The 23,745-nt window shown below is 52.5% G+C and overlaps 1 protein-coding gene and 2 long non-coding RNA genes across 13 annotated transcripts in view; 1 reads left to right on the top strand and 2 right to left on the bottom strand.

Annotated features, from left to right (window-relative positions):
• Positions 1 to 9,708: 9,708 nt before the first annotated feature.
• On the bottom strand, positions 9,709 to 11,115 carry LOC138847669 (uncharacterized). The gene is made up of 2 exons (XR_011385585.2): positions 10,979 to 11,115; positions 9,709 to 9,909 (listed from the first exon to the last, which is right to left on the bottom strand). It is a non-coding gene; the product is annotated as an uncharacterized LOC138847669 (long non-coding RNA).
• The window catches only part of LOC103351859 (uncharacterized), a 105,599-nt gene continuing 92,356 nt past the window's right edge, over positions 10,503 to 23,745 (top strand). For 2 of the 5 annotated variants that reach the window (XR_011385584.2, XR_007912047.3), the window contains exons 1-2: positions 10,959 to 11,096; positions 12,856 to 13,168. This is a non-coding gene — a long non-coding RNA (uncharacterized LOC103351859). Of the gene's footprint in view, positions 11,097 to 11,692; positions 11,909 to 12,855; positions 13,169 to 13,836; positions 14,072 to 23,745 lie in introns of those variants that run through there. The other 3 variants (XR_016227813.1, XR_016227815.1, XR_016227814.1) reach the window with 3 other exon arrangements.
• GDPD2 (glycerophosphodiester phosphodiesterase domain containing 2) lies at positions 12,034 to 23,369 on the bottom strand. Of its 7 annotated transcripts, XM_089323971.1 has the most exons (17): positions 23,018 to 23,172; positions 22,276 to 22,421; positions 21,295 to 21,408; positions 20,888 to 20,991; positions 20,535 to 20,628; positions 20,300 to 20,359; positions 19,946 to 20,044; positions 19,680 to 19,773; positions 19,382 to 19,527; positions 19,189 to 19,271; positions 18,596 to 18,746; positions 16,879 to 17,100; positions 16,547 to 16,695; positions 13,339 to 13,486; positions 13,101 to 13,183; positions 12,823 to 12,851; positions 12,034 to 12,723 (listed from the first exon to the last, which is right to left on the bottom strand). In XM_089323971.1, the coding sequence occupies exons 3-17, from the start codon at positions 21,397 to 21,399 to the stop codon at positions 12,671 to 12,673; spliced, it is 1,620 nt and encodes a 539-aa protein (XP_089180097.1). In that variant the 5' UTR covers positions 21,400 to 21,408; positions 22,276 to 22,421; positions 23,018 to 23,172; the 3' UTR covers positions 12,034 to 12,670. The 7 variants fall into 7 exon arrangements, with proteins under 7 accessions (XP_089180097.1, XP_089180096.1, XP_008270968.2 ...); XM_089323970.1 differs by lacking the exon at positions 22,276 to 22,421 and having other exon boundaries at positions 23,018 to 23,369; XM_008272746.5 differs by lacking the exons at positions 12,823 to 12,851; positions 22,276 to 22,421 and having other exon boundaries at positions 23,018 to 23,328.

Below are 23,745 nucleotides of genomic sequence, written 5' to 3'. Positions count from 1 at the left end.
CCTGGCTCCCTTCTCAGTTGACTCCAGCCAATCAGCGCGCAGAGTCAGGCAGCGGCAGCAGCAGCGGCAGGAATGCTAAACAGCGGCTCCTTAAAGGAACAGAGGCAGTGGCGCCCCCAGGCTGAGCCCCAGCTCCCCGGATCTTTGGAGTACTGCCGACCCTAGGGTGGGGTCAGGGCACTCGGCCCAAGGGACAGCTCCGGCGCACAATCTCGTGCCCCGTTCTCCTCCGATTCAAACCATCCTCCGGCCCGCTCCACCCCACCCCCACTCCAAGTGGGAGTTGCTGGGAGATGCTCAATGGGTCCCCGGGCTTGCTCTGAGCTGGGAACCCCAGAAGTAAAGACTTGAGGCAGCAGGAGCACACCGAGGGGAAGGTGCAGCGGGGCGGGGGAGGTGCTGTCTTCTGCAGGGAACCATGGAAGAGGGCAGCCCAGGAGGCCTGATTTACCCTCAATGCCTCCTCTTCAGGACTATTGTTCTCTCGACCTAGGCCCGGAAGTGACTGTGACCTCACACTTGACCTTCTCTGGTTTCCAGTGAGGGACTCACCCCTGGGACAGGCAGTAGCAGAAAACTCCTTTCCCTGGCCTGCAAACCCCTTTCTCCTCCACTCCCACTCTCACCTCACAGACCCATGATAGAGGAAAGAGAGTCCAGGCCACGAAGAAAGGTGAGCAGAGATCCAAAGTGAGAGAACCATTGTATGAGTACGGAGAACTTGGGAATGCCTGTCCAAAGACATCAACTTAAGCCCTCCTGGCTCTATCTGTTGGGGACAGAGGAACAATGACATACCAAGAAGAGTCTCTCTGTTGTTCTTGTCTTCAGCTACAAATGATTGAATCTTTACAAAGTCTAAGTGCTTGCCTTTTTTTAAAGATTTTATTTATTTGGTAGAGAGGCAGAGTTACAAACAGAGAGAGAGAGAGAGAGATCTTCCATCCACTGGTTCACTCCTCAAATGGCCGCAAAGGCCACAGCTGGGCCTATCTGAAGCCAGGAGCTAGGAGCTTCTTCTGGGTCTCCCAGGCCATAGCAGAGAGGTGGATCAGAGGAGGAGCAGCAGAACCGGAGCCCAAATGGGATGCCAGCACCCATTGCTGCCAAGCTTAACCTACTTACTGTGCCAGGGCTCTGGCCCCAGTCTAAGTACTTTGCAAGCAAAAACCCTACCAAGGTGGCACTAGGGTTTTCTTCATGTTACCAAGAAGAAACTGAGCTCCAGAGATGCTAACACAGCTAAGTAGCACACCTTGAAGGGACAGAATCAGGATGCAAATCCTGGCTGTTTGAATCCAGAGCTCATGCTTGGAACCACTCCAGCACAAACCATCTATTCTGAGTTCTCCCACAGACCTTAGATCTCAATGCAAATCAACAAATATTCATTGTAGCACTGACATTGTACAAGACCTTGAGCTAGGTACTAGAGATAGATTCATTCTTCTTCAACAAATACTCATAGTACATTTTGCTACGTGCCAGCCATTGTTCTAGGATTCGGGGATAGAGCAGCAAACATCAAAATAGAACAAATAGCTGCCCTCGGGGAGCTTACACTCTAAGCTCCCCAAGAGAGGACGCAGACAAAAGTAGGCACAAAAATGAGTTATTTAGCATGAGGGTACTTCAAAAAGTTTGCAGAAAAATGGAATCAAGAGATAAGCTTATTTTGGTGCAAAAAAAATTTGAAATCCATACATAAAAGGAGTCTTCAAGGAAGTAGGAGGTGGGATGGTTTGGGGGTGGGAGGATGGGTATGGGAGGAAGAAATGCTAAATCCTAAAGTTGTACTTATGAAACTTATATTTATTAAATAAAAAGCTTTCTATAAAAATGAGTCTTCTAAAAGTTTATGAAAATGTATGTTTTGAAAAAATGACATGGATTTTAATTTTTTTGCGTCCGTCATTAAAATCCATTTTCCACGAACCTATTGAAGTACCATGCACATATGGCAATAAGTGCTATGAAATGGGCTGAGAGGAAACCAAGTTGTGATACTTTTTTCCTCAGAATTAAAAAAAAAATTTATTGGGGAGGGGGAGAAAGGGGGAGAGAGAGAGAGAAAGGAGAGCCCTCCCATCCTATGTTTAACACCCCAAGTTTGTGCAATGGCTGGGGCTGGGCCAAGGACAAAGCTGGTAGCTAGGAAATTCAATCCAGGTCTCCCATATAGATGGCAGGGACCCAATTACCCAATTACTTGACCCATCACTATTGCCTCCCAGGATCTGCATTGGATTCAGGAGCCAGAGTGGGATATTGAGCACAAGTACTCTGATGTGGAAGATCTATTTATGTATTTGAAAGGCAGAGTAACAGAAAGAGAGAAGAGACAGAGAGAAAAAAAATCTTCCATCCACTGGTTCACTCCCTAAATGGCTGCAGTAGTCAGACCTGAGCCAATCTGAAGCCAGGAGCCAGGAGCTTCTTTTGGTTCTCCCACATGGGTGCAGGGGCCATCCTCAGCTGCTTTCCCTAGGCACATTAGCAGGGAGCTGGAACAGAAGTGGAACAGCCGGGACTCCAACCAAACTGACACCCATGTGGGATGGTGGCACTGCAGGCTAAGGCTTTAACTTGCCCAACGACAGTGCGGGGCGGGGGGTAGGAGGGGGGGCAGGGTTGGACATCTCAAATGCTAGGCTAAATGCCTGCCTCTCTTCAAGTTTTTTACCCCCACATTTTCAAACATCAGAAAACCAAAGAATTTTACAGTGAACACTCAATTACACACTAACTGGATTCTCATTAACATTTTACTATGCTTACCTTATCACATATCTGTCCTCCAACTTCTTTTTTTTTTTTTTTTTTTGACAGGCAGAGTGGACAGTGAGAGAGAGAGACAGAGAGAAAGGTCTTCCTTTGCCGTTGGTTCACCCTCCAATGGCCGCCGCAGCCGGCGCGCTGCTGCTGGCGCACCACGCTGATCCAATGGCAGGAGCCAGGTACTTATCCTGGTCTCCCATGGGGTGCAGGGCCCAAGCACTTGGGCCATCCTCCACTGCACTCCCTAGCCACAGCAGAGAGCTGGCCTGGAAGAGGGGCAACTGGGACAGAATCCGGCGCCCCGACCGGGACTAGAACCCGGGGTGCTGGCGCCGCAAGGCGGAGGATTAGCCTAGTGAGCTGCAGCGCCGGCCCCAACTTCTTTTTAATGAAAACTTAGAAACATACAAAAATGTTGAAACAATAGTACAATGAATACCACTACATTCATTGAGTCAACACTTGGTAATATCTTGTTACCTTTGATCTATCTGCACTTTTTTTCAGCCTCATTTGAAAGTAAGTTTCAATATACTTTACCTATAAATACTTCAGCACCTATCTCTTGTTTTTTAAGATTATTTATTTATTTATCTGAGAGGTTGAGTTACAGACAGTGAGAGGGAGAGAGAGAGAGAAAGGTCTTCCTTCTGTTGATTCACTCCCCAAATGGCTGCAACGGCCAGAGCTGTGCCAATCTGAAGCCAAGAGCTTCTTCCGGGTTTCCCATGTGGGTGCAGGGGCCCAAGAACTTGGGCCATCTTCCACTGCTTTCCCAGGTCATAGAAGAGAGCTGGATCGGAAGAGGAGCAGCCAGGACTAGAACCGGCACCCAAATGGGATGCCAGCACCGCAGGCAGAGAATTAACCTGCTGCACCACAGTGCTGGCCCCAGCACCTATCTCTTCGGAATAAAGAAATTCTCCCACATAATCACAATATTGTTGTGACTTCCAAGAAAAATAATGATAATTTCATATCATTTATATCCAGTCTATATTCAAAGTTTATTGACTTTGTCTCTGCTATTTCTTAATTTTTTATACTTATTTATTTAAGGGGTAGAGAAATGAAGAGAGATAGAGAGACAGAGAGAATAAGAGCCAGAGAGTGAGCACTCCCTTTTTCTGATTCATTTTCCCAAATACTCACAGGGACCCTGGTTGGGCTGGGTTGAACCCTGGAGATGAGATCTCAATCCACTTCTCCCACATGGGTGTCAGGAACCCAGCTACTTGAGCCATCATCGCTGCTATCCCGGGTCCTGGGGGTCGGTTCCAGGGAGCTGGAATTGTCAGTGGAGCGAGGATCCAAGGTGAAGTAATCTGATACGGGATAGGAGTGTCTTTAACTGGTATCTTAACCCTGGGTCAATGCCTGGCCCTGCCTTTTGTATTTTTAAGAATCAGAGTCCAATTGAATTGTGTCTTTTGCCACTTGTAATCTAGAGCAGCCCCAGGCTTTTAAAACAAATTTACGTTGAAATCAAGTTTTACCACAAGTTGCATAGACAGCACAGGAGGGCCTGTGTACCCTTCACTTAGCTTCCTTCAATAATTTTATTTCTTACATAGTTCCATCGCAATGTCAAACTCAGAAATTTGACATTGATACAATGTGTGGATGGTTCTATGCCATTTTACCACAGGTGGAGACTCCTGTAACAACCACTGCAATCAAAATACAAAACTATTGCATCGCCAGGAAGATTTACTGTTGTCCTATTCTTGCTAGGCTTCAGAAAGAAGTCCTTTGGCTCTCCCCCACTTGTACTACAATTATCATAAATATTTCCTCTCCATATGTTGAGATTCACATTAGGAAGTATTATACTTGTTGCTTCAGCTATCAAACATCATTTAGACAACCGAGGAGGAGAAGGAATGTTTATTGTATGTACTTTTATTTTTGCTCATTCTTTTTCCTTCCTGCCATTCCAAGGTTCCTCAAGAATTTCCTTTAGCCATTCTTTATTTTTCAAAGATATATTTTGTTTATTTGAAAGGCAGAGTGACACAGAGAGAGGGAGAGGCAGAGATCTTCCATCTACTGACTTGCTCCCCAAATGACCTCAACAGCCAAGGCTGGGCCAGGCTGAAGCCAGGGGCCTAGAACTCCATCCAGGTCTTCCATGGGGGTGCAGGGGCCCGAGGACTTGGGCTATCCTTTGCTGCCTTCCCAGATGCATCAGCAGAGAGCTGGATGGGAAGTAGAGCAGCCGGAACTTGGACCTGAGCTCAGGGAATGTCAATATTGCAGGCAGAGGCTTAACCCACTGTGCCACAATGCCGTGCCCTTCCTTTAGAGTGGGTCTGTTGGTAGCAAATTCTCTTAGCTTTTCTTTGCCTGAGAATGTCTTGGTTTCTCCATTTCTGAAAAAATATTTTCACCAGATGCATCATTCATGGTTGACAGTTCTTTTCTTAAGAGTACTGGACTTAGCCGGCGCCGTGGCTCAATAGGCTAATCCTCCACCTTGCGGCGCCGGCACACCGGGTTCTAGTCCCGGTCGGGGCGCCGGATTCTGTCCCGGTTGCCCCTCTTCCAGGCCAGCTCTCTGCTATGGCCAGGGAGTGCAGTGGAGGATGGCCCAAGTGCTTGGGCCCTGCACCCCATGGGAGACCAGGAAAAGCACCTGGATTCTGGCTCCTGCCATCGGATCAGCGTGGTGCGCCGGCTGCAGCGGCGGCCATTGGAGGGTGAACCAACGGCAAAGGAAGACCTTTCTCTCTCTGTCTCTCTCTCTCACTGTCCACTCTGCCTGTCAAAAAAAAAAAAAAAAGAGTACTGGACTTGTGTGATTTGCTTCTGGCCTCCATGATTTCTGAAGAGAAATCCACTGACATTTTAAATTGTTTTTTTTTCCAGTAGGTAAATTATTGTTTTTCTCTTGTTGCTTTTCAAGTTTGCTTTACACTTAGTTTTCTGAAGTTTGATTATGATGTGTTTTGGTGTGGATTTCTTTGAGTTTATCATGTTTGAGATTTGGTCAGATGCTTGAACCTCTAAGTTTATGTCTTTTGCCAAATCTGGGCATTTTGCTGCCATTATTTCTTGAGTTTTTTTCAGTCTCATCCTCTTACTGCTATCCTTCTGGGTTTCCAATGACATGCCTCTTAGGTTTTACAATCGGTTCCACATAACTCTAAGGTTCCCCCCAATGCAAAGTCTATTTTCTCACTATTGTTCAGATTGAGTAATTCCTAATGTTCTAGCTTCAAGTCCACTGGTTCTTTCCTCTATCTTCTCCAACCTGTTGTTGAGTCTGCCCACTGACTTTTTTAGTTTGGTTACTGTAGTCTCCAGTTCTATTTGATTCTTCATTATATCTCTTCTTTCCTTGCCAAGCTTTTCTTTTTTTTATTTGTTACAACCTTGTTTGTAATTATTCATTTCGGTGTTGGTGTCTGATTCTGTCTTGTTCAAGTAGATCTCCTGCTCTTCAAGGTATGATGCTTTTCTATTGCATCCTAGGAATTTTGGGATAATGTATTTTTAAGACTCTGGATTTCACAGAAATCTTTTGTTTTGGGTAGGCTTCTTCTAACATCACTGCCATCAGAGGAAGGGGCCTGGTTATTGCCAGGTAGATGTTCAAGTTTAAGAGCCCCTTGGCCTTAGTGAGGTGGGGGCTCCTCCCTACTACTGGGCTGGATGGAAGTTCCTGCTCCTTACAGGCCTCCACTGATGCCTTCCTAGCTGGGGGGATCGAAGCGCCTCTTACTGCTCCTCAACTTGGCTGCCATTAACAGCACACAGGCAGGAGGTGGGGGAAAGGTTGGGGAGGGGAGGAAGAGGGGGCAGAAGCTCCATTAATGCTCCATTGTGGTTAAAGTCCTGATTTTCCACGAGGCCTCCTCTGACCATCTGAAAACACCCAAGAGGAAGGGCAAAATGTGTTCTCCATAGCAGACACTTAATATACAGGGGGACAGGGCAGTGTGTGCTGGGAGCCTTGCCAGAGTTGAAAATCTGGGTTCCCTGCTTGGCCTTTGCTGTCTTCAGGTTTGTTTTTTCCCCTCCTGTGGTGTTTGGTTGCAGTGGGGCAGTTATTGTCTATGATTTTTCTATCTGGATACGCTGATCTTGTGACCAGGAGAGCAGGTTTTTACTAGAGTATATTTTCATCTGTGCCCAGTGGCATTTTTTTAAGATTTATTTATTTTACTTGAAAGTCAGAGTTACACAGAGAGAGGAGAGGCAGAGAGAGAGAGAGAGAGAGAGAGAGAGAGAGAGAGAAAGTCTTCCATCTGCTGGTTCACTCCCCAGTTGGCTGCAACGGCCAGAGCTATGCCAATCCGAAACTAGGAGCCAGGAGCTTCTTCCAGGTTTCCCACGCAGGTGCAGGGGCCTAAGGACCTGGGCCATCTTCTACTGCTTTCCCAGGCCATAACAGAGAGCTGGATAGGAAGTGGAGCAGCCGGGAATTGAACCAGCGCCCATATGGAATGCCGGCACTGCAGGCTGGGGCTTTACCCACTACGCCACAGCGCTGGTGCCCCACCCGCCCCCAGTGGCATTTCTAGACCACCAAATTCTCCAGCATCCAGTCTGGGATGTATGAGGGTTTGAATGAGAAAACCTAGGGAAAAGACCACCAGGAATTCAGATCACTGGGGGTTCTCACCAATCTTCTCTCTTCTCTTTCTTTCAAAGTCTTCTTGGGCTGGTTTTACATATAACATCCAGGGTTTTAGCTTCATCTAATGGGAAAAACAAAAAGGAGTATTATTTTTCCCCCTGATGGTGTCATTTATTTCATTCCTCTCCACCCTATATTTACTATAAACTGGAAATTAGGATTGAGGAGATCTGAAACAGGTGGGAGAGTACCAGGAGATGAGATGAGAGATTTAATAGGGAACCAGACTGCGTACGGCCTTGTAAGTCATTATAAGGATTTTGGCTTTAATCTCAGTAAGATAGTGAGTTATTGGAGGGTTTTGTGCAGAGAACTGACATGCTGTGACTTGGGTTTAGCAGGATTGGTCTGGCTTCTTTGTGGACAATAGGCCACAGAAGACAACGATGGAAGTAGTAAGACCAGTCAGGAGGCTACTGAAGTGACGGGAAGCTGACAGGTGATTGTGGGTTGGACCATGAAAGATGCAAGTGGCACTGGAGGTGATAAGAAGTGGTTGGATTCCGGATGCATTTTTTAAGGAGAGTGACAGGATTTGCTTACATATGGGCTATTGAGTATAGTTCCAACTATTTTGGGCCATGGCAACTGGAAAGGTGAGATTGCTATTGACTGAGATGAGGACACTTTAGGAGGGGTCGTTTTGGGGAAAAAAGATCAGGTATTCGGATTTGGACTGTTGCATTTGACATGTTAGACACCCACATGGAGATGGACACAGGCCCTTCCATCAAAGTGTTCAAAGTTAGGGAAATGGAAATGTGGGAGCAGATCGTTACAGTACCCTTTGAAGAAAGCTGTCAACTTCACTCGTGTATGTGAGATGGGGGTGGGGGCTAAAGAAGGTGTTCACAAAGGAGAGGCCATTCAGTTTTGTACAGTGGTTGCTTCATCAGATTCAGTCACTGCGCAAACTTGGGCATTAACTTATCTGTGACTCAACTTCTTTATCTGTGAAATGGAAAGAATCCTAATGTCTGGGGGAGGACTAAATGCAGAACACAGTACACTACCTGGTACCTAATGGGTTAGTGTTAATCTAATAATGAATAACCTGCTGAATGAGTGCATATTTTTCTTGATGACCAAATATAGGCTAGGCCGGGAATCCACTCTTTTGTATGCTCAACAGTTTGTCAAGAGAATGCTAGACTCCTGTCTCCATACTCAAAGTGGCTCAGGAAAACAGGTCCCTACAGCCCTCTAAACTGCTTTGATCAAGGAACAAGCATTGGGATGGATAGAGTGAAACTGGTCCTCCTTTGCCTCCCTCCTCTCCTCTCCCCTCGGCTTCCTCCCTCCATCCCTCCCTGTTTTCCTTCCTTTTTCATTTTGTAATGAGTCTGAGTAAAATCCGTCCAGATTCATAATAAGCTTCTCCCTACCCCGCAGGCTCTCTGACACTCAGAATGGACTGGGTTGACAAGCCTGGGAGGAAGTCAGCAACACTGAGGCGCTTTGACACTTCACAAGGGAACCACCCCCCCCCACCCCCCCATCCAACGGCTCCGGCTCCAGCCCGAGGCCCCAGGGAGATAGGCGCCCCCTACGGGCGGAAAGCAGCCTCACGCCCCTGCAGGCGGCTGTGGTTGCTAGGCGACCAGGCGGCCTGCGCAGAGACCGAAGCGGTGGAGGATTTCCGTCAGGGATTTGCAAGGAGGGAGACCATTTCTCTCTCCTTCCACCGCCTCTCCCGCGCCCTCAGCAAACAGACGGAGTTGGGGCGGCGTGGCCCGCTGCTGTCTCCTAGGCTCAACTCATTCTTGAAAATACAGCCTCCTCGGGTGACCTCAGTCTGTGTGTGGAGCAACGTGAAATGTGGGGGCCTCAGTCCCGGGTGGCTGAAGGAAGACGTTTGTGGTTTGCAACGGGTGGGGAGGGAGGAGAAGGGGCATTGTCGTGGGTTGCATCCTTAGTCAACAGGAATTCTAGCAAATTGGGTATGAGTGGGAATGATTTAGGTAATTACTCCGGCAAGGTATCACGATTTTCCCAGCATTCCCAATGTATGCATTAGGAAATTCCTACTTGTGCTCATTAAAATAAAAAGAGCCCACGGGAATGACAATATACAAGGGATCAGTCACACCTCAGTGGCTTTCCTGAATTGGGTTTCTCTACAAAGAAGGGCGAGATCTTGAGGTCTGTGGACCCCTATAAGGACAGAACCCAACAAGAAGGAAAGATATCAGAAGAATGGGAGGGAGTGACACACAGACTCTTGCTGCTTGCTAGCTCTGTGTCTGCTTTGGGGATCTTCGACTCTGATCTTTCTGAAGCACACCATCTTTTTTTTATGACTTTTAAAATTTTATTTGAAAGGCAGAGTTATAGAGAGAGGTCTTCCATCTGCTGGTTCACTCTCCAAATGGCTGCAACGGCCGGAGCTGCGCTGATCTGAAGCCAGGAGTCAGGAGCCTCTTCTGGGTCTTCCACATGGGTGCAGAGTGGGCCATCTTCCACTGTTTTCCCAGTCCATTAGCAGAGAGCTGGATCAGAAATGGAACAGCCGGGACTCGAACCAGCACCCATGTGGGATACCAGCACTGCAGGCTGTGGCTTTACCAGCTATGCCACAGCGCCAGCCCTGAAGAACCCCATTTTTAGGAGGGTCTTTGGGGGCCAGAAATCCACAGTTTTTTCCCCCAGCAACTTCACATTCTGGCCCAGGAGCAGGCCTAGGCAGGCCAAGGCCATGGCCACAACAAGCTGACCACTTGGGATGGCTCTCTTCCCTCTCAGCTAGCTCAACAGAGACGCCTCACGGTGGCACAGCCCCAAGCCATGGCAAGCTTAGGGCAGAGCTGTGCCCAGGAGTCTCCTCTTGGGCTTTCCCTCAAGAGTTCCAAGGTAGCAATAGCAGGCGGAGGTAACCGGCAGCCAGAGAGCATCTGGCCAGCCAGCCGCTGGCTGAGTGCACAACATCTCCACAGGGCAGGATGGCAGGGGCAGGCTCCCTGCTCTCTGTTTCCAAACTGAACTGGGTCGGGGCTGTGCCTCCGCTCTATTAATAGCCCCCTAACCCAGCCTGCTAGCCCCAAACCCGGATGCCAGGAGCTGTGAGTCAGCAGCTAAAAATATCGGAGAGCAACTGCACCCGAACCCCAATGAGCAGCTCCCCCTGGCCCTCCGCCTTCAAGTTTGTCAGTCTCAGTTTTCACTTCAGGGACCCATAGAGGTTAAGTGCGCTATAGCTATCCAGTCCTCCTGGGAAGAGAGCGAGGTGGCCACCTAAGGGCTGGGTACCCAAGGCCAGGGGCTAGGAGCAAGGGCTTAGGGGCTGGGCGCCGGCATTTGGGACGCTCAGGTTAAAGGACTGCAGCTGAGGGCCTGGGAGCTGGGAGGCTGGGGCTGCGGGGGTGGAGATGCTGGATGCGGAGTCTGGGATGCGGTGGGGAGGGGGAAGGACGAGGCTGCAGGGCTGCGAGGTTGGGCGATTGGAGCTGGGACAGGGATGGGGGTGGCGGTACGTGCAGAGCGGTGAGAGCCCGGAGCTGAGGTCGGTGGTGGGCCTGCCTGAGGGGCGGGATCAGGAAACGGGAAAAGTAAGACAAATACAGCTTGAAAAGACGATATGTGGACATCTATCCCGGACAACGCGGCATGGACCCTGCGGTCTCTCGCGGTGCGCCTCCAGCCTCCTCGCGCGTCGCCCGCCCCGCCAGCTGCAGGCCAGGTATGTTGGCGTGGAAAGCCGCCTGAGTCCGTGTGTGCAAGTGTGTGCGTGGAGGGGCGGGGCGGCGCGCGAGGGGAAGGGGCGGTGTCCGCGAGGAGGCGGGGGCGGGAACACAAATTCAAACGCGTCTCTGTCGACTGGAGACCGGAAATGCCCAGGGGCATGCTGGGGATTGTAGTTCCCGTGGCGGCCTTGCATCCCAGGGTTAGGGTCTTGTCCCGAGGTGCCAGTGTTGCCCCAGGTCCCAGTCTAGAGAGAGAGGAGGAATCGAGAACCGAACCTCCTGCCCTTGCCAGCGCCTTAATTCAATATCCCTTGGTGTGGAGACTGGAACCACGGCGGATGCCAGAGCGGGGCGGGGGAGGGACTGTGGATTCAGACAGTTAGCCCCCCCTCCCCGTCCCCGTTTTTGCCTTGGTCCCTCACCCCTTCTACTCATCCTAGGCCTACTCTGCACTGGCCACCTCAGTTGCTTAGCCCAGGGACTCACGAGCAGCAAATACCAGTATCCTGGGGCATTTTGCTCCTCTAGGAGAGCTGGGTGGGCCAGAACTCAGACCCTGCGCACAGCCCTGAGCGAAAACTTGCCCTCACAGACCGGAGTCAAGGACCCAAGTCCCCAGCCGGCAAGGAATACAGGTGGCATTCAACAAAGACGTCACGGTGACGACGGGTGCGGCCTCCCTCTTGGGGGGCAGGTGACCACAAGGTGGAGCTACAGTGCAGCCCTGCACGGCGCGCCTGGGCCATTGGCAACGCCCGCGGTGGCAGCAACTCTTCAGTTGGCCTCCTGCAGTCCTTCCTTGCCACAGGTGGTTCCCCTGCCACCCATCCCCGAATCTCATAGGGTGACCCCCTCCGCATCCTGTCCCATCCAACCAAAGATGGAAGGTGCACCCTGCTCCCAAGCCCAGCGCAGAAAAGATCAGACCGTGACCAAATTGGAATTCAATTCATTGAGTGACAGATTAACAGGCAAGATACAGGAGCCAACATGTCTTAAAGAAAGTCTGTGTGCAGCAAAAAGCCACCTGTAGGCACAGAATTACATGGCTTGATGGGCTCTTTAGCTCCTAGCCTCTAGGCAGGAAAGTAGCTACGCCTTGAAGGTCAGGGGAGACAATGCATGGAGGGCAGCCCGTGTCACCATCCTGTCATCTCCGTGAATCACTGGTCGCAGCTGACCCACTGCGACACACCCTGTACCTTCTACGCCACAATGTTTGCACACAAAATTGGAGACATCGTCTTGGCACTCTCTTTCCCTTTTACTTCCTCATTCTAGTTTCCATTTAGGAGAAACTTCTCATGACTCACTTGTCTTTGCAACCACTTCCAGTCAGAACTCCAAAGGGAACAGATTCCGTGGCAGCTTTGGGGGGAGGGGGGAGGGAGGAGGGAGGACAGGTTGGCAGAGAGCCCTCATGGTTTGAAGTCTCCTGCTGCCAAAGTTCCCCACCCTGGGGAACTGGCACCCAGTACCCCCTAGACGATGCACATCAGTCACTCTCCCTCCCTTGCTGTTGACCAATGCAGACAGGCCTTGGGCTTGAGCAGGCAGAGGTGGGTCAGGGTCACTCCCTTGCAAAATTGTTGATCCTGGTTAGTAGCACGTCTGTTTCTAATCCTGGAAAGGGAGAGAGAGGGTGGGTCATATGGGAAGTGAGCAAGCAGAAGGCTAGAGGAGGTGAAAAACAGGTGGGGATGGGGGTGTGTGAGTTCTTACCAGTTCTCTCTCTCTCCTTTGCACACCTCCTAGAGGAAGAAAAGCTTCCTATCATGAGTTCAACCAGCTTCAAGTAGTACCTTCTGACCCGAGAGCGCCCTCAAACTGCCTTTCCCAGGTGCTAGGGGAATTTGGTGGTATAAAGCAGAGCCGAAGAATCTCCAAAGGAAAGAACCAGTGACCAGACTGCAAGCGCCAGGCAGCATGTATGAGTCTGAATGACTCTCATCAGCCTGGGGAAGGAAAAGACCCAGAAAGCTGAGACACAAGATGCTCACCCGTGCAGGAGGAAGATCCATAAAAACAGCAGGATGGAGACGCAATTGGTGATGTTCCACATCATTAGGTAGGTTTGAGGGGGCTGTGGGAAGAGGAAAAGGATGCCGTGAGTGGCCAGGGCCCTAGGGGTAAAGTATGGGGTGTTGAGGGGGGGATAAATAATAAAAACAGGGCTAGGGTCAAGGAGAATCAGAGATGGGAGAAGCAGCGCAGCAGTGGCGGTTCCAGGGTGCTTACAATAAGCCAGACAGGGTAATGCATCTGCTGCAGCAGTTGGCAGTCGTTGGTGGTGACTGAGTCGACCCCTGCACACCAGAGCAGGGAGAAGAGCCAGGCCTTGTTCACGACAAATAGGTTCACTGAGACATTATCCTGGTGCAGTGCCCTGTGGAGGTGGGAAAAGCACAGGCAACATCCAGAATCAGGGGGCAGGAGGCGCCGGAGGGAGGCAGCTGGCACGGGGGCATCCGTTGTACCTTTGCATAGCGGCCCCTGGTGGAAGGTGGTTTCTTGTGTGCAGCTGAACTCTGCCTTCCAAGGGGCTCCCACCCACAGGCCCTAGCTTTGCTGTCTGGGGCCACACAAATGTGACTCTCCTCTTTGTCCTGGGACTGCCCATCAGAGACCACTGCTCTGGGGTCGGCGCCGTGGCACAGTAGGTTAATCCTCCGCCTTCGGTGCTGGCATCCCATATGGGCACCAGTTCTAGTCCCGGCTGCACCTCTTCCCATCCAGCTCTCTGCTGTGGCCTAGGAAAGCAGTGGAGGATGGCCCAAGTGCTTGGGCCCCTGCACCCACATGGGAGACCAGGAAGAAGCACCTGGATCCTGGCTTCAGATTGGCGCAGCGTGCCGGCGTAATGGCCATTTGGGGGGTGAACCAACGGAAGGAAGACCTCTCTGTCTCTCCGTCTCACTGTCTGTAACTCTACCACTCAAATAAATAAATAAAATCATTTTTTTAAAAGAGACCACTGCTCCGAGTCTTCCCTTCTCCACCATCAGTTCCTTCAATGATTACTCTTGGGACTGGGGTGATTATTTCCTTCCCCATAAAACCCTCCCTAATGTGATCTTCATTTATTTTTTTTAAAAAGATTTTATTTATTTATTAGAGAGACAGAGCTACAGAGAGAGGGAGAGCCAGAAAGAAAGATGTTCCATTCACCGCTTCACTTTCCAAATGGCTGCAACAGCTGGAGCTGGGCTGATCAGAAGCCAGGAGCCAGGAGCTTGGGTGCAGGGGCCCAAGCACTTGGGCCATCTTCCACTGCTTTCCCAGGCCATCAGTAGGGAGCTGGATCAGAAGTGGAGCAGCCGGGACCCAAACCAGCGCCCATATGGAATGCTGGTGCCGCAGGTGGAGGCTTAACCTACTGTGCCATAGCACCGGCCCCTCTAATGTGATCTTACTCCAACTCATCAATGTTCCTTTAAAAATATGGGGCCTGCCTCTGCACCTCATTTCCCACATAGGCTTGGACTCGCTTTGAGCGGAACACAACTCTTTTCTGCTGCCTCCTGGACAGTAGGCCTGTATGAAGGCAGCCCAGTCGGGTTAGTCTTCGATGATGCTACATGCCCTTAGGATTCACTAGACCTATTGTTCAATCCAAGCGCTGGTATTTTTCATACACATTTCTGCCAATGCCCATGTCTCCACTCTTGTCTTTGTGCAACTAGAAACTCTTTTGGGTCCCCAATACAGGTCTTCGCACCTATCCCTGTTTCATTTGATCTTTGGGCGCCTCCATTCCATCATCAGTGTGTTGCTGATCAATTCCCATCTTTTAGAAACACGATCAGCACCTTGTTGTCCAGGACAGAGCTAAGGTGAGGGCTAAACTCTAGGCCATGTCTCCCTCCATGATGATAGCTTGGAAAAAGATCTTTGAACTACTTAGGATAAGTCGGCTGTCATTCAGTTCACATTTTTCTATCTGACCACAGGGACATTATAAGAGACCCTGGGGATCCCACAGCTTCAAGTCCATTATGTTTACTTGGTCAGCTTCTGCAGCCCAGCTCTCATCTGGAACTCTCTCTTCACTGGCTCCATTCTCTCTTACACCTATCTCTTTGGTGTAGAACAAAAACTAAAGTCTTTCTCGTGGCCTATAAGGTCCTATCCAATTCGATCCCTATTTCTCTGGTCTCATCTTCCTCTTCTTCATCAGGCTGCTGCTCCTGCCCTTCTGCAGCTCTGCTCGTGGTTAGCTCCTCGTGACAATTCAGGTCAGACGTCACCTTTTCAACCACTCTTCCTAATGTAGCTATACCCCCGACTCCTGCCCTCCACCCAGCCCCTGGCTCCCAATCCCAGTCACACTAGTTCAGATCCCCATTTGGTCTTTATAACACATATCACTATCCAACATATGAGGGGGTCTTTGAAAAAGTCATGGAGAATACATATGATGAATGTGCTTCCAAAAGTTTTGCACCAATGGGGACTGGCGTTGTGGTGCAGCAGGTTAAGCCACTAGTTATAATGCTGGCATATACCATATACCACACCAGAGTGCCAGTTTGAGTCCCAGTTGCTCTGCTTCTAATGCAGCATCCTTCTAGTTCACCTGGGAAGGCAGCAGATGGTCTCCCAGGTGCTTGGGCCCCTGCACCCCTATGGGGGACCTACATGGAGTTCCTGGCTCCTGATTTTTTTTTAATTTTTATTTATTTATTTATTTATTTATTTATTTATTTGACAGGCAGAGTGGACAGTGAGAGAGAGAGACAGAGAGAAAGGTCTTCCTTTGCCGTTGGTTCACCCTCCAATGGCCGCCGCGGCCGGCGCGCTGCGGCTGGTGCACCGCGCTGATCCGATGGCAGGAGCCAGGAGCCAGGTGCTTTTCCTGGTCTCCCATGGGGTGCAGGGCCCAAGCACCTGGGCCATCCTCCACTGGACTCCCTGGCCACAGCAGAGAGCTGGCCTGGAAGAGGGGCAACCGGGACAGAATCCGGCACCCCAACCGGGACTAGAACCCGGTGTGCCGGCGCCGCTAGGCGGAGGATTAGCCTAGTGAGCCGCAGCGCCGGCCTCCTGGCTCCTGATTTTGACCTGGCCCAGCCCTGGCTATTGTGGCCATTTAGGGAATAAACCAGTAGATGGAAGATCTCTCTCTCTCTCTCTCTCATGTTCTGCCTTGCAAATACATAAATAAATATTTAAGTTATTTTGTGCCAAAAATAAATGTATCTTTGAATTCCATTTTCCATGAACTTTTTGGGGTACCCTTGCCTGTGTGTTTTGTCTGTGTCTTTCACTAAGACATAATCCCACAAAAGCAGAGAGCTTGTCTGTCTTACTCACGTCGTGTCCCGACAGCCTGATCCACGGCAAGTGTTCTACAAGCATCTGCTGTATGAGTGAATGACTGACTGAAGGAATAGCCTTTGCCGGCCCTGCACTGTGACCCCCTCCATTCCTCTCCCTGAGCACTCACTTGATATCCAAGAGTGGCAGATCTTGATAAGGGAGGTTAAGAAACTGGGGCCTCTCTGTTCTATTGCCTCCCTGATGTCCATATATCTGGCGCATTCTGGGTGCCCGTTGTTGGACGTTAGCCCGATCTTCATCTGGTAGCCAAAGAACCTGTGGTTGAGGAAGGACGGGCATGAAGGATTCTAGGGCAGGGGGCAGAGAGGTTTGACCACAGTATGGGGGATGGGAGTTGGGGCAGGGCACTGGGGCAAGGCAAAGCCTCAACAAGGATCATGGCTTAGGGAAGGCGGAGCAGGCAAAAAGGGGGCCCCTGGGAGGTTCTGGTAACATCACCATGGCTTGGGGCACCCTTGCACTCAGCACAGTCTCCAGGGTCTGATTGACGAAAGTGTCATAATATGTGTGATTCCGTGGGGGTCGGCGCAAGTCAAACATGATGGACAGGTTGAGGGCTGCGGCTTCCTTCAGTAGCTCCTCTAGCGCTGGTACCATCTGATTCTCAGCCTCTTTGCGATCGGGGCCGGACAGCTGCTTGGCACCCCAAAATGGTTTCCTCTGGAAGAAAAGAAAATTATTTCAAAATCAGACAAAGTCTCCAGGCCATCTTTCCATCCCCCACCATCTTCACTCATGCCCCGCCCCCCAACTTGATGTCCAGCTTCTGGCCAATACCATTCTCTGTGACAAACCTCCTACCCTCCAGCTTCGTCGACTGCCTCTTTCCCACTACACCTCCTCTTTGGTCTCATACAGACCTCAGAGATCTTGACCCTTTGGTTTCTGCTCAGCGCCAGGAGTCCCTTTCTGGCCACGCCCACTTCCCCTAGGGTCCACCCACAACTTGCACTGCCTTTCCCGCTGTACTCTCAACCCTCTTCCTGCCTTACAGCTCCCAGGCTGACTCAGTTCCACAGCTGTCTGCCTCCTCCAGCCCTTTGAGTTCTTCTCCCCTTATTATCAGCGGATGACCTGGCCTCCTAATCACTGCCATGATAAAACCAGCTAGCTGACATTTGTTGAGGACTTCGTCCATGCCACGCAGTGTTCTAAGTACCTTCTGCGTATTAGCTGAGTTAATCCTTCTAACAAGCCTGCAAGGTAGGTACTGTAGTTATTCCCATTGCAGAAATGTGGCAACTCAGGCACCGAGAGACTTAAGGAACGTGGCACTCAGAATGCTGGAGCCAGGATTCAAACCCATAGATCCCTCACTCTCATTCAGAATCAGATACAGAATTAAATGGAAGAAAAAGCAAATGGCAAAAGAGTGTCATTGACCCTGTTTGAGCCACAAAGAAATCATTTGTTAGCAGTGAACAGTTTTTCAGAGGGGTCAGGCTGTGGAAGACTTCCACTTCTACGTGATTACTCCCACTTCCATTTAGCCACTTTTTGTTCCTTGGAAATACACCTGTTCCCCCCCCCCCAACACGTTTACTTCAAAGAGTTTGCAGAAAACAGAATTTTGGTTTGATATTGAGTTGATTCACAATATACAGTGTATTTTGATGCACAAAAAAATTTTTTTTGAAAGCCACGCATTTGAGGCTCTTCAAAACGTTCATGGGGAAAAAAAGTTGAAAATTTAAAAACAGGATAAAAGTTTTTGATTTTTAAAGGGTCATAGAAAATGCATATGATACTAAAAAAAACTATGCATGGATTTCAATAACTCTTGGTACTCATCTTCTCATCTCATTTTCCCACACACGTTTTGAAGTACCCTCTTCCTTCCAGGCCTCACACTGCTCTTCCCTCTGACTAGAACTCTTTCCCCTTGCCCTGCCCCATCTTTTGAGAAACGCCCCTGCACGCAGTGACACACCCCCGCCCCACCCCGCTCCTTTCTAGCCACAAAAATACTTTTCTCCGATTTTAGGTTTCCTGTCCTAATTGTCTATGCCTAGCCTGTCTTCTAAGTGTGAGTGACTTGAGGACAGAGACCGCTCCTGCTGCCCAGCATGGCATGGGGCGCACCGGTAAATGCTTGTCAATGCAATAGACTCTGCTCGCCCCCCCCCCCCTACTTCTTCCGGGAAGCTGTCCTCACCTCTAGGAACCAGGTCCCTGCGTTGAGCCTCTGCAGTTCAGCCCAGGAGAAGTCACTGCTGTGGGCTGTGACTCGGCTCGGGAACACGGAAGCTACATCTGTGGTCCTGCTTAGCTGCTCATCATGCATGAGGAAGGGGACCCCGTCGGAGCTGAGGGCACAAGGGGCTGTCAGGGCGCCAGGCTCTGGGGTTGCTCATCTGCCCCTTTATAATTTGTTCTTTCCATTTCAAAGACAAAGAGGGAGGGAGGGAGGGAGAGAGACAGACAGACAGACAGACACAGAGAGATCTCCCATCTGCTGGTTCACTCTCCAGATGGCCACAACAGCCAGGACTGGGCCAGGCTGGGAACACTCTAGCCAGGTCTCCCACGTGGGTGGCAGAGACCCATCTACCCGAGCCATCACCGCTGCCTCCCAGGGTCTGCATTAGCAGGAAGCTGGAGTCGGGAGCCAGAGCCAGGTGCTGAACCCAGGCACTCGGATATGGAGCACAAGCATCTCAACCACTAGGCTAAACGGCCACCCCTGCTCCTCCTGTACTGAGCTCCCACCCCGTGTCCCCCAGTGCTCAGACCCCCAGCCTGTGTCACCTGACCATCACATCCGTCTCGAACACAGCAGCTCCACATTCCGCTGTCTTCCGCAGGGACATCAGGGTGTTCTCAGGGGCCAGCTGGGAAAGCGACGCAGTAAGGAGGGTGCCAGGGAAGGGTGGGAGCCTGGGAACCCACAGGCCTGGCTGTCGCAGGCAGGAGAAGGGGCAGCAACCTGCCCAACACTCACCATGGGCGCCCCTCGGTGCCCCACCAGCCCAGGCTTGCGGGGTAAGTCTCTAGGCTCCATGATGCAGGGGGCAGAGATGCACAGGGGTACCAGGTAGATGACCAGGGCAACTCCGCAAAATAGGAGCAGTAGCAGAATCTTGGGACCTGTTGGGGGGTGGGGGACAGGGTTTGAGAAAGGGCAATGGGGGGGGGGCTCTGGGTGCAGAAGGCAGAGTACAGATGCAGGCAAGCAGGTGAGCCGCGGGAGGCAGAAGCACAGGTGGCCGGGGAGCGGGGCGGCGGGGCAGAGTTGGCACCTTTCCGGTCCATACGGTAGAAGGTATCAGCCACAGGCCAGGCCAGGAGGGTGATCCCCGCGACTGCTCCGATGTGAAGGAATGGGGCTGTGGCCTGTGGACAAGAGCTGGTGAGGAGGAGGGCTCTTCCCCGTGCTCCTCCCTCTCAGGGCCTGGCTCCTGGAGTTTGGAGCTGCCTGCAGTCTTGGGGGAACCAGGGAGCAAGACATGTCCTGGGTTGGCCACACGCGGAACTTTCTCCTAGGCCTTGGAGCTCGTCCACTCACCTGCAGTGACAGCCGTAAGCTGTGCCACTCCTGCCGCCACTGGATGTCTAGTCCCACGAAGCCAGCGGCCACAAGCAGCATAATGAGGAACAGTAGCACCTGAGAGGCCAGGGACCAATGAACGTGGTTAGCGGTGGCATGCGGGTGGGGGGGGTGTATCTCCTCACTCTATGGAGACAGGACCCTCCCCTTCCAGTGACGCATCATTTCCCTTCTTGCACTCAAGAAATATTTACTGGCCTTGCAGTCCTGGGCTTGACTCCAGGGATATAAAAGAGGTCCTGAGCAAAGAGGCAGCCAAGTGTGCTGCCCAGTGACCTCCCCTCCTGCTCTCCCCTCCCCCCCACCTCGTACCTTGTGGACACGGTGCAGGTGCAGGGGCTGTCCACAAAGCTGCAGGACCAGGGCCAAGAGCTGGGGGCAGAGTGGTGGAGGGGGGTGATGTCACTGCGGAGGATGGCTGTCCGGCATGGCACCTCCCTCGAACCCCCCCCCCCCATTTAGCTTCGTCCCCTCCCCATGGCTGGGGTGAGAAACAAGGGGGAGGGGCTGAAGTAGAGGGTATTCCAGCAGCAGCCCCTGGACCTACCAGTAGCAGGGACGCGTAGGTGACCAGTAGAGAGATGACCAGCAGGAGTGCCAGGGACCAGTCCATCCAGTGTCCCCAGTGGCGGAACAGGAATCTGAGGGAGGTGGAGAGGGGGGTGTATCAGTGGGGGGAGAAGAGGAGTTGGGAGGGTGGATCCAGGGGTGGGGGCTGGGCTAGTAGATCCAGGAGGACTACAAGGAGGCTCATGGGAAAGTCTTTCCGAGGACGGGGATGTTTCCTGGAGGGCTTTTCTAAGGCCTGAGGCCCTGAACGCCCAGGGGTCCCAGGGCAGGGCGTTGGCAGATAGGTATGCTGAGGAAGGGGTGGGGTGGAGGCGGGGCTCCGTGACACACTCATTGAAGTTGTGCAGGTCATTGAGAAGGATGAGCCCGATGTACAGCCAGCCCAGGCACAGGAGGAAGGTGAGGAAGAGCAGGCCAAACCAGACACAGTCGCACTGCAAAGGGGGCAGGAGAAACGCTCACAGCCCAGGCCCATTGCACACCCACAGTGCCACCCAAGGATGGCAGCTCCAGCCAGAGCTTCCTGCCCAAGCGAGGGACTGCTCTGCTCTGGGGGCCAGTGCTTCCCGTGGCTGAGGGCCAATGGCTTCCTGGGAAGAGAAAGCCCCTCCAACCTCCCCCCACCCCACCCCTCCTCCCAGCCGCCTCTGAACACAGCCGGCCTCCTGGTCCCCTCGGTGGGCCTCTGCCTCCCGCCCTCCAGCCTCCCTGCTCCGCTCGCTCCGGCAGAACTCCACCTTGCTGGTTTGCATCCTCTCTTTGGGGCACTTCCGCCAGTGGCAGCTATACAGGCAGTGGAGGCACCGGGTCCAGGCGGAGCGGCAGCCAGGGGACTCGGCCATGGCGAAGGCCTGGGGGAAGGGACACTGGGCCATTGGGGACGCTGGCAGAGGGCAGATCCCAGCCTCCCTCCCAGTGTATCTGAGGAGCCCGAGGGAGGGGCAGAAGCCTGGGATGCTGCTCAGCAACGGAGGAGGCCACGGGCAGGCCCCAGGAGGCTGGGTCAGAGGAAGGGGGACGATTGCTGGGCTCTTTCTCTCCCTTTATTCTCGGTACCTGGAAAGTGCGTGGGACACCTGGAGGTGCAGCCTCTTTGCAGGCAGAACGCATACCCAGTCTCTCCAGCTCCTCCCCACTTCCTTCCAATTCCTAGCCCTGGGGCTGGGGTGCCTGTCCAGGGTGGAAACTGGGGAGAAGCTGCCCCGGGGTGGGACCAACTCTGTCCAGCCAGTTGAGGCAGATCTGGCCTAGCTGGAGGTGCTTGCCCTAGGTGGAGTTGCCTTCCACCCCAGGGAGCAGGAGTAACCTGAAGCAGAGGCTCCAGTTTTGACCTGGGGCTATGGGAGGCCTAACTAGTTGGCCAGTTGCTATGGATACCGAGATTGCACAAATCACAAAGCCCTGACTGAAAGATTCTCCGTGTCCACTCCCCAGAGGGCAGGGGGCACTGGTGGCCTGAATCACTCCGGAAGGCTTGTTCTTCCCCCTTCTTACCCCCGACACCCCCTCAAACACACCTGCAAAGCCAACCCCAGTCTTGTCCTTTCCTGCCCAGTCGACTCCCCCCCCTCCAGCTAGAAGCCCAGGCCCCGCCCTCCCCGTTCCAAGGGCCCCACCCTCAGAGTTAAGCTTTGGTGAAAGTATAACACATGCAGGGCAAAGGTATGTGTGTGTGTGTGTGTGTGGTGTGGTTGTCTTGGGGCAGCGGATCCCTGTACCTTGTGCTTCTGGGGCTGGCTGAGAGACCAAGCTGACCGCCAGGCTGGGTGGCTGTGTGGCTGACCCTCCTTGAGGGCGCTCGTGTGTACTAGCCGCTGTCACTGTGAATGGGTTTCTGGAAGACTGTGAGTATGTAAAGGAGCCCCTGGTAGACAGAGAGAGAGAGAGAGAGACAGAGAAAGAGAGAGACAGAGAGGTGTCCAGGGGATCCAGCCCCAGCTGCCCCGACTCTGCACAGTCCTGGGGAGGTGCACAGTGGCTGGATCCCTGCAAGGAGGAAGGGTCTGGCTGTTTCTGGACCTGCCCTCCTATTCTATGATTCTATGCTTGCCTTGGGAAAGGGGTGTTGAGGTAGGGGTGGAGGAGTGTGTGTTGAGGGGGCTAGGGCTGGGGGCTAGGAAACCTCTCTTCTCCCTGAGACCCTACCCAGAAAAAGTCAGTGCAAAGGGAGCCCCCTGCCTCTGCCCTTCCTGGGACAGGCTCGCTGTAGCCTATTCTGTGCCCCAGTCTGTACCACTTGCCTCCCCCTGCACCCCAAACACTGCTTCTCAGAGTCCCACCTCCCTCCAGGAACCATCTGGAGGATGGGATGAGGATCTGAGCAGCCTGAACACCCCAGGTTAGGGGGGAGAAGCTGCCAGGGGTGCCGCTCAATTCCCTGGACCCAGTCCCCGCCGTGTGGAGCCTGTCTCCGCCCCGTGGCTCCCGCCTGTCGTCCCCAGCCTTCCGGGACCCTCACACCTTTTTTCAGCCGCAGCTCTGCTCTCTGCTCTGCACTGCTTCCCAGCTCCTCTGCGAGTTGTCTGCCTCCTCCCTCTTCCAGTTCTTGACTCAGCCCCACCGGTCAAACAGGTGGCACGGTTGCCACCTACAGGAGAATGTGCCGGTCCTGTGTTGCAGGCGTGCTACTGCTCCGTGGCCTGGGCCCCGTCCGGGTGGGAAGACGGGAGGGAGGGAGGGAGGGGGAGGGAGAGCAGCTCTGCTTCTTTCCTCGCTGGCGGTCAGGGGGCTAGGGGTAAGGAATTCCTTTGTGCAGCTTTCCCCATCCCTCTGTCCCTCCTCCTGTTCCCCTCCCAGTCACTGCTGGGGCTTTGTCCAGGCTCAGGGAGGCGAGGGCTGAGGGCACAGGCGGGCGGGAAGCTGGGGGTGGGGTGGGGTGGGGAGGTGACCACACAACTTTGCAACTTGGCAGTGAGGAGAAGGGGCCCTGCCAGCCCCCTGGAAAGGAGTGTGAGTGTGTGAGTGTGAGCGTGTGTGTGTGTGTGTGTGTGTGTGTGTGTGTGTGTCTAGTTTCTAGTCTCAAGCTCCCTGGGAGGGACAGCCTTGATTCATCAGCTTCCCTTTCCTCTTGGGCTTCCTCTACCACTTCTACAAGGTGCACCTTCGAGATGTAGTTACGTACTTTCTTGAACTTTGGCGGCAGGTCGCCCTGCCCCTGGAGCAGGGATCCCCAGGGGTCTTGTGGCTCT

The sequence above is a fragment of the Oryctolagus cuniculus genome, chromosome X (genome assembly GCF_051225735.1).
Source record: "Oryctolagus cuniculus isolate XC-2025 breed Fujian yellow rabbit chromosome X, ASM5122573v1, whole genome shotgun sequence".
Lineage (NCBI taxonomy): Eukaryota > Metazoa > Chordata > Mammalia > Lagomorpha > Leporidae > Oryctolagus > Oryctolagus cuniculus.
This window is presented reverse-complemented; position numbering and strand designations above follow the sequence as displayed.

Bases quoted from the DNA above. Each gene is read 5' to 3' on its own strand.
- GDPD2 (XM_008272746.5), bottom strand. From the start codon at position 21,399: ATGGCCGAGTCCCCTGGCTGCCGCTCCGCCTGGACCCGGTGCCTCCAC. The intron at 16,696-16,878 runs GTGATGTTACCA...CCTCAACCACAG, and splicing joins CAAGGGTGCCCCAAGCCATG to GTTCTTTGGCTACCAGATGA. The intron at 12,724-13,100 runs GTGAGCATCTTG...CTCCCTTTCCAG, and splicing joins TGGATCTTCCTCCTGCACGG to GATTAGAAACAGACGTGCTA.